This window comes from Moschus berezovskii, chromosome 20 (assembly GCF_049115385.1).
Source record: "Moschus berezovskii isolate FMDL1 chromosome 20, NW_MosBer_1.0, whole genome shotgun sequence".
Classification (NCBI taxonomy): Eukaryota; Metazoa; Chordata; class Mammalia; order Artiodactyla; family Moschidae; genus Moschus; species Moschus berezovskii.
The window spans coordinates 34,711,797-34,725,261 of NC_142479.1; the positions used below are offsets into that span (position 1 = coordinate 34,711,797).

Genomic DNA, 13,465 nt, shown 5'->3' on the forward strand with positions numbered 1-13,465 from the left:
AGGGAACGCTATTCAATATTCTGTAATAGCACATGGGAAAAGAATCAGAAAAAGAGCACCCGTAGATGTGTAACAGAATCATTATGCTGCACATACACCTGAAACTAACTCAACACTGTAAATAAGCTACACTCCAGTAAAATCAACAAAGGGAAAATGTTTTAAAAAGAAAGGAGAGAAAGAAAAAGAAACAACCCAAGAGACGATCTCAGTAACCTCCCTGAATCCAACAGAAGTTACTTGGAAGAAAGCAACAGATCAAGATGATAACTAAAAGGCTTATTGAAATAACTGCCCTGCTATTCATTTAAAAAAAAAGGAAATGATGGGTGAAATATCCATCAAGGGTGAGTCCAAAGAGACCAGCTTGGCAGCAATTCTCTGGCGCTGCACGAGGCCTGTCCAGCAGCCCCACCCTGAGTGTCGGGTTGGCCTGGTCTGATGACACGCATCACCAGGGTTCTCCAACAAACCGCCTGATTCTGAGTCTATGCTCCCCGAGCAGCCTTCTAGTTTGGCCTCTGCCGGGATGGAATGTGCTGATCAATAGACACGAGGGTCTGATCACTTAAGCAAGTGGATGATGTTCTCCACTACAAGTTGGAATTTGGTTTCCCGAGTAGATGAGCCCACAAGGGAAGAAAGTCCTACTTGGCAAACAGGAATATCTGGTTTCATCAGACATTTTGTATTTCAGTATAACTTAATATTTTGGCATTTCGGGGAGGGCAGGGGTAGGGGATGTCTTTGGATATCAGCTCTTTCTAGGATCCTGAGAAGCAGAGCCACTCAGTTCTGACAAATTGTGAATGTACAAGGGTGATGACCCCCCCTTTAATGGCCTTTAATGCTAACGTGGGTGAACAGACAATCCTCCCTAATCCTTTCCAGCCTCCCTGCTTCCAAACACCTCTGCACTCAGACAGTTCTCTTTTCTTCAAACTGCAACCCTAGGGAGTCTGGAAGAGTCTCAGGAAACTCTCTGTGGTTGGAAAACAGGGCTCTCCAATGAGACCAGTAAGATCCTTTCCATGCTTCCAAGGCAAGGGGCATAGGTTCAACCCCAAGACAGGGAACTAAGATTCCACATGCTGTGTGCTGTAGAAAAAACAAAACAAAACAGAAATCCTCCCCAAACTATGTCTTTATTGAGACTGTATTCAGACAGGGTTAAGGTTAGAGGGAGAGGCAGGAGGAGAAACATTTGTTTCCGTCTCCCTACTTTCTTTCCTTTTTTCACGGAGCGCGTCATGAGTCCGCGTGTCCTCCTTGCACAGGGGCCACGCTAAACTCGGAATCATTCCAGTTCCAGTCTACGTGCTGCCAAAAGCAAGCGTCTCTTCCTGCCATCGTTCACAGGCCCAGGCCCGTCTTACCCTCTCTCACGTCCCAACTCATGAGCGCCAGGGTATAAGAAATAGAGAGAAATAAGGTTAAGAGGACAGAAAGAGCTGAGAATGAGCAGAATATTGCAAATCCATCTTCCTTCTACTCAGAACAAGGTCAGAACTTTCCAAAAGGCATGTGGAATTTCGCTCCACGCTCCGTTATCTCTCTCACTTCAAACTCTGATCTACTTAGGCCAGCCTAAGAGTTCTGAACTAATAATCTTTCTCCCTCCAGTCCCCTGCGGGAACTGGACAGAGCCTTCCTTGTTCAGAACTCTTTATAAAAGACCCATGTCTAACTGAACATTTCTAAGATTCAAGACACTCATACTGCATGATGGTGGGTTCTGAATGTAAAGTCAGCACCCACTGAAGAAGCCAACCTCCCCTCCCTCACTCCCTGCCTCTCCTCCCCGCGGGGTATTTAGAAATTGGTTTTCTTCTTTTGGCCACGGATCAGAACAAGATGCTAATGAACATAAGGCGTCTAGAAAAATGCCCCTGTCAGCTGCAGCTCACTCTCCCCAGAACTACACAGAGGACAGCAGCGGCTCAGTGGGAACAAGCTGTGAACCCAGAACCCCGCCTCAGGCACGCAGCAGTCCACACTATCCGTGTGCCTCCTTTATGCCAAGTTGGCTAAGGTTCTTATGACGCATGCTCAATGCAACTCTCTGAGACATCAGGAAAATTCACCTTTGGCCCCAGACCAGACGCACCCAGCCATGGTGCACACTGTGTGTCTTTTAAGAAAGCATGTGTGTGCCTCTTTTCCAAGAATTGAACAGCTTCCTGTCTGATGCTTACAGAACAGCGACGTTTGCATTTTCAGCTATAGCAATAAAACTATAAGCATTACATATGCCAGGCCCCACCAATGACTGAGCATCTCCTAATACAAGGTTCTTGAATGAACAATGACCAGAGAGCAACGATCCTGTCTCTAGACTGCAGTCATTCCCTCAACAGGATGAGAACCACACACATTTTCCTCATCAGAAATTGAGTGCTGGGTCCCTACAAGTGTCGCAGTACATGTAAGCAGAGGCTGGCAGGAGGACCCCACAGCCAGACTGTCTTCACTAACAAATGCAGACTGGCTGGAGGGAAATCCTCTTAACTCATAGTCAAGTTCCAGGGCCCTCGAGGGACCCCCCCACCCAGGATATGCCTCAGTAACAGCATAGGCTGTCCAAGAGGTCTACTTCGAAACAACCCTCAAGACTAAGGAATTCTGAAAAGCTAGGAGGCTGAACTACTCAAAGGGAATCCCAGAATGTCTAGAATAGAAAATCCAGAGACGAGACTAGTGAAGATTAAGAAAAGCCTTCCACTCCTACTCCCACCTTCAACTATAGAACATGTTGGTCGAGGGGAAGGCGCTGACTCATGGCTCTTACCAGTGATCTCCCTTTGCTGGGCCTCCCCTCCTCAAAGCTGATGTGCAGATGGCAGGTGTCACATAACATACTTGGGGGATAGCTGTTTCTGAACCCTCTGTCATCACACATTAGGCTTATTTTAACACTTCTCCAATAATATCAGGGTTTTCCTTGCTATGTTTTCTGGTGTATGAGCATGGTCCTTCCCCCGGGCAGAAAGGTAACCCTAACAGGCTCTTTCCTATGACTGCCTCTCTCTTTTTATAAAAAAAAAAAAATCTTTGGCCACATGGCATGTGGGATTTTAGTTCCTCCAATCAGGGATTGAGCCCATGACCCTTACAGTGGAAGTACGCAGTGTTAACCGCCGGACCACCACGGACATCCTGGACTGCCTCTCTCAAGAGTCCTTGAACCTCGTTGCTGCTTTTCAAGCCAAACATGAATATATACCATTAAAATTGGAAATTTCAGCATCTTATAATAAGGGAGGGGTGTAAAAAGATCCTAGCACGTTCAAACAATGGAATTCTGTGCAACCATTAACCAATTTTTAAAAATAGACTATAGGCAGTGACAGAAAATAGGTTCTCCATCTACTGAGTAAAAACGGGCAAGTTAATAATTAGTGAAATTTGACCCAAAATTTGTCTGGAAAACATGTCTGGAGGCTTTATACACATATACACACACACACATATATGTATATAAAAGCATTTTTAAAAAGGATTAGAAAGAAAGACACTAAAATGCTAACAGTGACTAGAAAATGGAAGGATCATGGGTGATTATTTTCTTCTGTTTGTATGTATTCTCCAAAACTTACCCAGAGGACGTTACTTTTGTAATGAGTAAAAACAATCAAAATTATCATACATCCCCAAACAGGAGGGACTGGTTCTGTGCCATCTCGGGCCAGGGCTACTTGGTGGTGCCCACCCAGCTGGCTGCCAAATCACACTAGACAACACTGCCACTCACCACCAGCCTGAAGGAAGACCCCAAGCTCATCCTTCCACAGGCTTAATCTGGAAAATGAAGGTGGGAGACTGAACCCCAATTCACTGCCACCCAGGGCCTACCTGACCACATCCTCCATCCAAGGTGGGTCTGCACTCACCGGTTCTGCAGTAAGGGTAGGCATTCCATGCTTTTTCATGTATATTCAGGGCTCCCTCTGGGGCCAGCATTCGAACAAACGTGGGCACTTTGCTGTAGTGAAAAAAGGGTTATGAAGAGAAACGGGGGAGAGAGTTAAAGACAGTGGGCTTCTGTGGCACACCCTCCAGGCCACAGCTCCAGTCTCTTCACTGGGGAGTTGACACTCAAGTTCTCACGAGACCAGCAGGTTCCTCTGGTTGCATGCGAAAAGCCAGTGGTCAGAGCCCAACACCCCAGCTCCACCAGCTACTAACATCCACCTGCAACCTGCCCCATGACCTGCCAGAACAGCACAGCGGCTGAGGCCCTGGGCTACCTGCCGTGGCTCACCAGTCCCTAGGCGATCGTTACACACCCTTCCAGAGCTCACTGGGCCCAGGGCACGACACTACACCCTGCAAGGATGAGATGTCTCTGAGACTGGACCAGAGTGACGGGCTGACTGACTTGGAATAGGGGATCCAAGATGATCTGATATTCTGGGGTCAGTTTTGGGTGGTCAGGAGGGCCCCAGGGCCACCTGCCTTTCAGGACAAAATAGTTTCTTCTATTCAGTTCTTATCTCTGGTTACAGAACAGCAGGTATATAAAGCATGAGCACTCTTTAATTTTTTTGAAGGTATGTATATTCCTCTGCCTTACTGTTTTGAGTTTGTGAAAAAGTTATTTATTTGGCTGCGTTGAGTCTTAGTTGTGGCACATGGGATCTAGTTTCCTGACCAGGGACTGAACCTGGGCCCCCTGCATTGGGAGTGTGGAGTTTTAGTCACTGGTCCACCAGGGAAATCCTCCTCTACTTTAGTTTTTAACTGGTAATCTATGCAGTTTCAGTTCAGTTCAGTTTAGCAGGTCCAATAACCTCATCGGCTTTGGTGCCTGAGGCCTAAGAAAAATGAGCAACCCCCAGGAGAGAGTAGGAGAAGGCAATGGCACCCCACTCCAGTACTCTTGCCTGGAAAATCCCATGGATGGAGGAGCCTGGAAGGCTGCAGTCCATGGGGTCGCTAAGAGTTGGACACGACTGGGAGTGACTTCACTTTCACTTTTCACTTTCATGCATTGGAGAAGGAAATGGCAACCCACTCCAGTGTTCTTGCCTGGAGAATCCCAGGGACGGGGGAGCCTGGTGGGCTTCTGTCTATGGGATTGCAGAGTCAGACATGACTGAAGTGACTTAGCAGCAGCAGAAGAGAGCAAACTTTGAATACAGAGAGCAGCCCACTGAGACCCACTCACTCACAGCCATACTCATTCAGGTATCTGTGTGGGCCAGGCACCGGATACATGCACAAATCAGACAGACGTGGCCCCTGTCCTCAGGGAGTTTCCCTTCTAGGGCAGAGTGGAACTAATCAGGCAGAGCACTGTGAGAACACATGAATGGGGAGGTTCCCCAGGGAGAGGAAGGTTTACATGAAAACACAGAGTAGCGAGTGGGCAGGCCTGAGCAGACAAGAGGACGGGGGTGGGACGGGAAAAGCTGGGGGGAGAGAGGTCGGAGTGACTGGCGTAAGGCATGAGCTGCGGAACATGGGGGGCAAGCAGAGGCTGAGTCACAGCAGACCCTGCATCTCCAGCCCAGAGGGCGGACTCTGCCCCGGGCGCAAAGGGCCATCTACAGCTTTACAGCTGGGGAGCAACAGATCCGGACAGAATACCAGGAGCTATGCGGAGAAGTGGCAAGTAACCAGACAAGAGACTGGAAGGAAAGAGAAACGCTGGAGATAACCAAGGACGTGGGCCCAAAAGGACTTGATGTGATACGATGAAGAAGGAAGAGGGTGTGGTGAACCCGTGGGTTTTGACTGGGAAAACTAACAGCTGACAGGAAGGCTTTGGTCCTCATGAGGAGAGGTGGCCATCATGTACAGCGCTGTTGGTTTGGTTTTAGTTTTCTTTTACAGCAGCTGGGTGTCTTGCGGTTAACAGTAGTGGTGGGGAGGGAATTCCCTGGTGGTGAAGTGATTAGGACGTGGGCTTTCATTGCTGTGGACCCGGGTTCAACCCCCGGTTGGGGGACTAACTGCACAAGCTGCATGGCATAGCCAATAGAAAGACTAGTGGTAGGTAGTTTCAAAGCTTCTACCCTCTCCATAAGGAAGAGGGTGAGACAGGGCCTACCCTCCACATGGGGACCTTCCTCGACTGAGTCTTGAGGAACCAACTGGCCCCTGCTACCAGTCTCACCATCTCTTTTCAAGGTTCTCATTAAAAAATGTTGGGCTGGCCAAAAAGCTTGTTGGGTTTTCCTGCAGCATCTTATGGAAAAACCCAAATGAACTTTTTGGCCAACCCAATACAAATGCACCACCAGGAAGGTCTGTCCTGAGCCTGACTCTCATCAGTGGCTCAGAAAGAATGGGTCGGCAGTCAGCTCGAAGGTCAGAGGGGAGGCGAAAAGGGAAAAGAGCACAAGGGCGAGGAAATGGGGCTGTGGTGAGACTTTCCCACTTCAGTGCTGCTCTCCATGCTCTGGCACTCACAGAACCCTGGGCCACCCCTGGGCTGGCGCTGCTACAGCCCCCGAGCAGACTTCAGTTAGCAATTCTACCAAACGAAAATGGAACTGCTTTGCTCAGCTGACTAGAGATTAAGGTTCAGGTCTATGTTGCACAGCAATGCGAACGGATTTAATGTCACTGAGCTTAAAAACGGTAAAAACAGTGAATTCTGTGGTGTGTACATCTCACCACAATTATAACAAGAAATTGAAGGCTTAGTTTTCCAGTAGTGGGTTGTTTCTAAAACAAGCTTGATTCAACATCCACTTGAGCTGGTCCAAGTTTACTACGACTTTCAATGTTCTTTGGGCCAGTTTACAGTTTACTGAAATATTACTGTCTTGGTTAGGGATTCAGCAATTGTGTGATTTGCAACGGATTCTGGTACCCAAATCAGTTTGTGCCATACTTTTAAATACTTAACGGCTTTAAGGTAAAGAGAGGTACCAAAATTTCTCCAGGACCTGATTTCATAACATCAGAATTTAAAATACTATCTGAAGCCACAATTCTACTTTTAGGCACGTTTATTATAGATTTACACACACTGAACATATCAGAGGATGCAGAAGGAGTTTTACTGGAGGACTGCTTGTGAACACGTGGAAATAACAGTAAATATATTTTAAGACTGGCAAAACCACTGCCAGTACATCTGTTCACAGACTGCATGTGCTTTAAAAGAGGCCAAATATGCTGACAGTGAAACAGCCATGATAAGAAAAGAAAGAAGAGATCCTATCTCTGTCAGATAACATAACAATAAAGGAAATGAACACCCACTTACATACACACACACACACACACTCCTTGTACTCACAGACAATGAAAGGGCCCACAAGAAGATAAGCACTATCACTTCTGGGGACTAAGAGCCTGGTGTGGCAAGTAATACTTTAAAAACAGAACAGCCCTTAAAAGAGCAAAGAAGAACGACCTCTACCCACTGTCACACGTGAAGCAACCTGAGTAACCAGCCAACGCTAGAAACACCTGCAATGAGCCGCTGTCTGCATGCTGACAGCAGGCCGCCACCCTGGCTCTGCTGCGGGGCACCTACCTCTGTAAGTGGTAGATCTTGTGCGTGTATTGGCCTTTCTCGCCGTCCTTCTCATAGGGCTCATTCACCAGGACCTCAACGCCTTCACCACCACCCGTTTCATTTTTGCTGGCCTCAGCCACAGAATACAGCTGCCCTACTTGATACTGAAGGAACACAGAGAGGGGAATTACTGCCAATGAAGAATCTGCTTGAGGGCTGCACACAATCCCGTTGCCGGGAGCTGTCCAGTGAGATGGCTCTGGGACCCATGAATCTGGGGGCTCATCCCACAGTTCCTAACATGGCCTGGCCCAAATCTCCCCCAGAGTCACTGACAACGCTGCCCTTTTTTTAGCCATCAGAGATGTCTAATTTGGTCCTTCCCTTTTTCCACATCCTCCTTCAAGGTTTAAGGAGGCAGGTGAATATACTTCATTTCACACGACTATCCAGAAAACAGATTATAGAATCCAATGTAGTTCTTGCTCTGTCCCTGACTCTGGTCCCAGATCCCCAAACAAGATCGGGCTGGTTGCCAGAAGTCTCTTTATCCCATCCCCCTTAACAGACGTGACTTTCTGTAAACAAACGCACCCATTGCTCCATGAAATCCACAACCCCTGCAGTCACACGGGCTCATCTTTTTGCTTCTGCTCCAGCATTGGGCCCCTCCTCCCCTGCCAGCACCTCAGGGAGAAGTCTTGCAGGCAACCAAATCTCCTGATGCTTTCCTGATTCCTGGTGGGGCTGAAGCAAGTGCCCTGCTTCTCGTATTCCATAGCACAGATTCCTATCCCATGGTGCTGGCCAGATGCACCCTCTAGGTCGGCACTGACTAGGTGGCCAAAGCCTAGTTTTCCTTTATTTGGGTCACATGCCACCCTATCAAGTCACCAGTCAAGATTGCTGGCCTCCTCTGATCCCCTCAGGACAACACGGTATGAGGGCCAATGACCTGGGCAGTGCCCAGGCCTGGCCCTTCTGTTTAGAGGGGAAAACAAGGTTAGAAGAGAATAAACAGCAGCTGTTAAAGCAGGAAGTTACATCTATACCAAAGGATGCCTCGTTCCTCTCACGGCCAACGCCACGAGCCACAACAGTTTAGGGAGCGTGAGGAAAAGGGAAAAAGGTACTTGATTACAGTCTGGGGGAGAGGTGGGGATCGAGGTTTCCCTCACCCCTCCACACTCCCTCCCCCAAAGCTCCTGGTACTCCCGGGAGTGAAAGACAAAGGTCTTTCTCTCCTTGAGATTAAAGCAGAAAAGCTGTGTCTCTGGGCAGCTGCCGCGGGAGCTACTGCCTGAGCAGTGAGGAGCAGTGTGGCTTTCCCCGCTCCGCCTCAGCCTTGGAAGGCCGCTCTAGCCAGCAGCATCCCGAGCTCTGCAGGGATGTTTCTGGGCAAAGCCTGCAAGGTGAAGCAGCACACTAGGACAAGTCACTGTTCACCGCGAGGCTGGAAGAACCCACCTTCCAAAGCAAAGACGTAGTACAAGGTGCCAAGGAAAGACCCAAGCAAACCAGTAAGGCTCAGTTGATCCCGTGAAGAGGCACGTCTGGGTGACAGCCAGTCACCTTGACCTTGCTACTCCAGAGTTACATCAGGGCCACCTCAATGCCCCCAGGGAACCCAAAGCTGTCCCGGTGCCTTTCCAAGTCCAACCCCTAATAGAGGCATCCATGAAAACCCCTAGCAAGTGGGTCAGGGTTTGGCTGAGCCAGGGGATCCTAAGAAGCAGCAGTGAGTCTGTTTCAGAGAACAGTCATGAGAACACCTAACCACTGACTCAGCAATCCTAAAGGGCAGGCCGAGGAAACGGCCTGGTGGAGGGGATGGGTTGCCGGCTGCTGGTGCTGCTTGGGGAGGGGCCCGCGCATTGACTAATCCCCTTCATTTGGTTCCTCTTCAGCTGCAGGAATCAGAGGGCAGGCTCTAAGAGGATCAGTGTGCTGGGCTGGCATCTTTCCCTTTTAATCTCTCTTGATATTCTGATCCTTTAATCCCAATGAGACATGTGAAGGCGGTTTTGTTAATCCAAAGGGGTAAGCAAGACTGGCCTCCACAAGCCACCAGTGAGGGACACTTTTCATGTCAGAGGGTTCCCTTTGGCACCGGGGCTCCACACCCTGCGAAAACAGAAAGCAGCAAGACTCTGATGGCATAGAAGTGAGGGCTCGGGGTCAGAACATTAAATCAGACAAAGAGCCTTGGGGAGACCAGGACTGCAGCCTCCTCTGGCCCAGAACAGTGCTCCCTGCCCTGGAGAGCTGCTCCTTTGCTCCCAAGAACTAAGGAAAACAGAGGCCCCATCACGCTGGCAATCTGGAAGTGGGAGCCCGGGAAGATGCAGTGGGAAGGCCTGAAACATGTCATGAAAAACAGCGCAGCTGCTGGTCCCACCCCCATGGCCCTGCCAAGCCAGGTACCAAAGCGGCCTGGTGCCATGCATCTCTGGAAAGGAGAAGTAAAACAGTCCTATCCATAAGAGCAGGAAAAGGCAGGCTGGACTGAGTAGGAAACCACTGGTGGACATACCACGTTAAAGGGCCAGGGCTCTCTGGCTCTGCTGCAGAAGGTCTAGAAACCCTGCCCAGTGTTAGGCCAAAGGCTCTGGCCAGCCACAGCCAATTTCACCCCCAGCATTGACTCAAGCCATCGGGATGGTCATGAAGGCAGGATCTTCTCTCTTCTTCTTCCTCTTCCCCTTCCCAAATGATAAAGCTCCAAGGGCCTCCAACTGGGAAGTGAATCCAACTGTCACGTGACACTGGGCTGTTTCTAGTCAGGATGGGTTATTGATAAAGACTCTGAGAAGACTGGTCATTACTTATTTCTTCTAGGGCTTCCCCACCCAAGATTTTCTGATCTTCTGGAACTAAGGTTCAGCCAGCCAAAGAGCAGCTCCTGCTTCAACCCGACACAGGCCAAGCACCACTTCCTCATCGGTGGTTTCTGGCTGGGAACGGGTTGACCATCACCAGGCTTACAGATGAATCCCAACCTGTGCTTACTTCCCAAGCTTCTGCTTTCAGGCTTGGTTCACACCACCTCACGACTTCCTCAAGGCTCAAAATAAAAAAAACAAATAAGCCATTGCAAACTGAAAACCACCAACTGCAGACGCTCTCAGGGTGTCTTCCCCTTTCCCGCCCTTCCCAGCCCCACCATGAGGAATGGGCCCAGAGCTGCCCCAGACAAGTGCCGGCCTTCCTACATCTGCCGCCCCGCTGACACTCCCACTTGTCATTAAAATCAAGAAACTCCCTGTGAGAAAAGATCTGTTTTGCCCCTAAATGCCACTTTGAGGTGCTCCTGAATTCCTGGGGGACATCTGCCTCACTGAGGTGTGGGACCTTGCTGTACAGCACAGAGGGAGTCACCAGACCCCCAAGAGCAGAGTTTCAGGGCAAGTGACAAGCCAGGCCTTCTTGCCTGGTCTCCCGGTTTGGAAAATCATCACCTGCTATTTTTCATAAAGAGAGCAAGGACCCCAAAGGAGATGGGTTAGCAGGGACCACCCCTACCCCCACCGCAGGCCAACAGCTATCAGCCCAAGCACGTGATTCACAGGCCCCCGGTACATCTCAGGGGTCACAGCATCCACCCAGCCATCCCCTCGCCCAGCCTCTCGAGTCTCATTTCTCTTATCCTCCTCTCCCAGAACTCCCGTCGTGTCCGAGGTCCACCCCTGACCCCTCCCCCAGGTCTCTAGCTCTCAGCGGAGATGCAGCCCACCCTGGGGGGCCGATGCCTGCCCGCCTCCCTCTCAAGTGTGCTACGGGCTCTGTTGGCCCGATCTCACTTGGCAAAGGACCATTTCATATGTGGAACCAAGTGGAAGTGCTCCAGGGAGCTGACACTGCAGCAAAGCGTGACTGAGGGCAGCACCGTGGCTGAGCAGCTTCACCCAAAGTTTAGCTTAGCTGGAAGCTGGGGGCTCTGTCAGTTCTGAAGGGATCAAAGAACAAGGCTGAGCTGGGAGAGGAGCGTGAAGGAAGTTCAGAGGAAGGGCGGGACGAGGGAGGCTCCGGGGCAGTGTTCTGCTGTTCCAGAGACCGACTCTGAGTCAGCTCGGCCTATGAACCTTCGTGTGGTCAATCTTGCCAGATCGCCATTCATGGGGACGTCGGGCCCAAGAACCATAAAAGGACAGAGGCCAAGCCAAGCCCATTTGTCATTCCCTGCCCTCCGTAAAAGGAGGGTTCTGGCCTCGGCCTTCCTAGCAGTCACCTAAGTGTGGCGAGGAAGGGCCTCGGAGAGTTCAGCCCTGCTGGTTTGTTGTACAACCAGAGAGGGCCAGGCACACCTTCCGATCAAGTCACGGAGGTCTCAGAAATGCACGTCCTTAATCTCCTCAGTAATGTGTCCCCAAATGGGCAGAGTTCCAGCAGGTGGGGGGGGTGGGGGCTGGTTTTGTGTCTATCCACAGTTATCTTGCTGGCCAACAGCTTGAGGTAGGTCACACACAGCTGGTCAGATAAATTAAGTGCCTTCCCACAACTGAAAATTGCACCAGGAAAATTCACACTGAGTTACTGATTATGCTAGGACAAACACGAAAACCATACGAAGATACTAGTGTGGGCTGCCTGAAGCCCAGCTGAGCTAAGGGTCACAAGCAAACATCTCCAACTCTGGATAAAAAGAGGAAAAAGGACTTACCTCCTCTACAGACACAGGTAGGATGACTCGACTGCAAAAGAGGGAAAACAGAGGGTCAGCCTGGGGCTCTGAAAGCATCGTCCTGGAACAGTACTGAATATGTTGTTGCCCGTGACACTGCACTGTCAGAACCCCAGCAGAGAACGGCCCCCTGAGTGCTTCAAGGCTGGGACCCTTGGTCCCTTCTGGCACCCCATTCAGAGCCCTGCAATTCAGCGCACACCCATCCCCTCACCAGGTACTTCCTAGGCCTCTGGCTCATGTTTGGAGCTGTCTTCTCCTCCCTCTCCCCTACAAATACCTTCCCCAACAAGACCTGCTGATGAGTCTGCCTCTCTGTAAACACAGGAGGGTAACACAGGAGGACCCATCCCTGTACACTCCGAAGCCAAGACGGGGATTCAGGCCCAAACAAGCAGGCCCTGGAGACTGACGTCTCTGGGGACCCCGCCTCTCAACAGCAGCCCTCAACATGAAAAGTTAGGAAGGGGCCAAGCTCCTTGGAGCATTAATCACCCTAAGAGCATGTGCCAACCATCTCAGGGCCAGATAGTACAAGCCACTACCACAAAGCCAAGAGAGGACACCTAACTTGTGTTCCGACCTCCAGAAGCTGTCCAAAGGCACCCCAATCCATCACTTTCTTTTCTTTCTTCTCCATTTCCATGACGACCAATTTTGCTGGGGGTGGAGAAGTCATGACAAGCAAAGCCCCAGACCGGTCAGAACTCCACACACACAGAGAGGTGCAAGGGCCAGGGCCCTGCTCAGGATGGCTTGCATTTGTAACGCAGAGCAATGGCCAACCCCCAGCTCAGAGCCCTGGGGTCTGAGACTTGAGACAAAAATGCTTGGCTGTATTCCTACCAATCAAGCTAGCTCCCAAGCTCAGATTCTCCATTTCCAGACCCTAGCTGGGAGCCCCTGGAGCCTCCTGCATCTTGCGTGCTCCGCTCTCTTTCCTGGGCCGCGGTTCTGCCAATCGGGACCCTTGCTCCCAGCTGGTATATAGCCCGCTCACTATTCTCTAGTCCCGCAAAGGTCCCTAGACAGCAAGAGGCACCCAGAGGGGTCTGAGAAAAACATCTCAGTCAAGGCAAGGCACAGAGGAGGAAAGTAGCAGGAAAAACAACATGGGTTCCAAGTCTTTACTGCTGGCTAACTCTCCTCCTCTGCTGCTGCTGCTAAGTCACTTCAGTCGTGTCTGACTCTGTGTGACCCCACAGACGGAAGCCCACCAGGCTCCCCCGTCCCTGGGATTCTCCAGGCAAGAACACTGGAGTGGGTTGCCATTTCCTTCTCCAATGTGTGAAAGTGAAAAGTGAAAGTGA

At 50.4% G+C, this 13,465-nt stretch overlaps 1 protein-coding gene across 1 annotated transcript in view; it reads right to left on the reverse strand.

Annotated features, from left to right (window-relative positions):
• PITPNA (phosphatidylinositol transfer protein alpha) overlaps positions 1–13,465 on the reverse strand; it is a 36,864-nt gene that overhangs the window by 20,314 nt on the left and 3,085 nt on the right. Inside the window, exons 2-4 of the mRNA XM_055403155.2 lie at positions 12,135–12,165; positions 7,493–7,638; positions 3,891–3,982 (exon numbers count right to left, since the gene is read on the reverse strand). Of these exons, the coding sequence (XP_055259130.1) occupies positions 3,891–3,982; positions 7,493–7,638; positions 12,135–12,165 (269 nt within the window). The remainder of the gene's footprint in view (positions 1–3,890; positions 3,983–7,492; positions 7,639–12,134; positions 12,166–13,465) is intronic.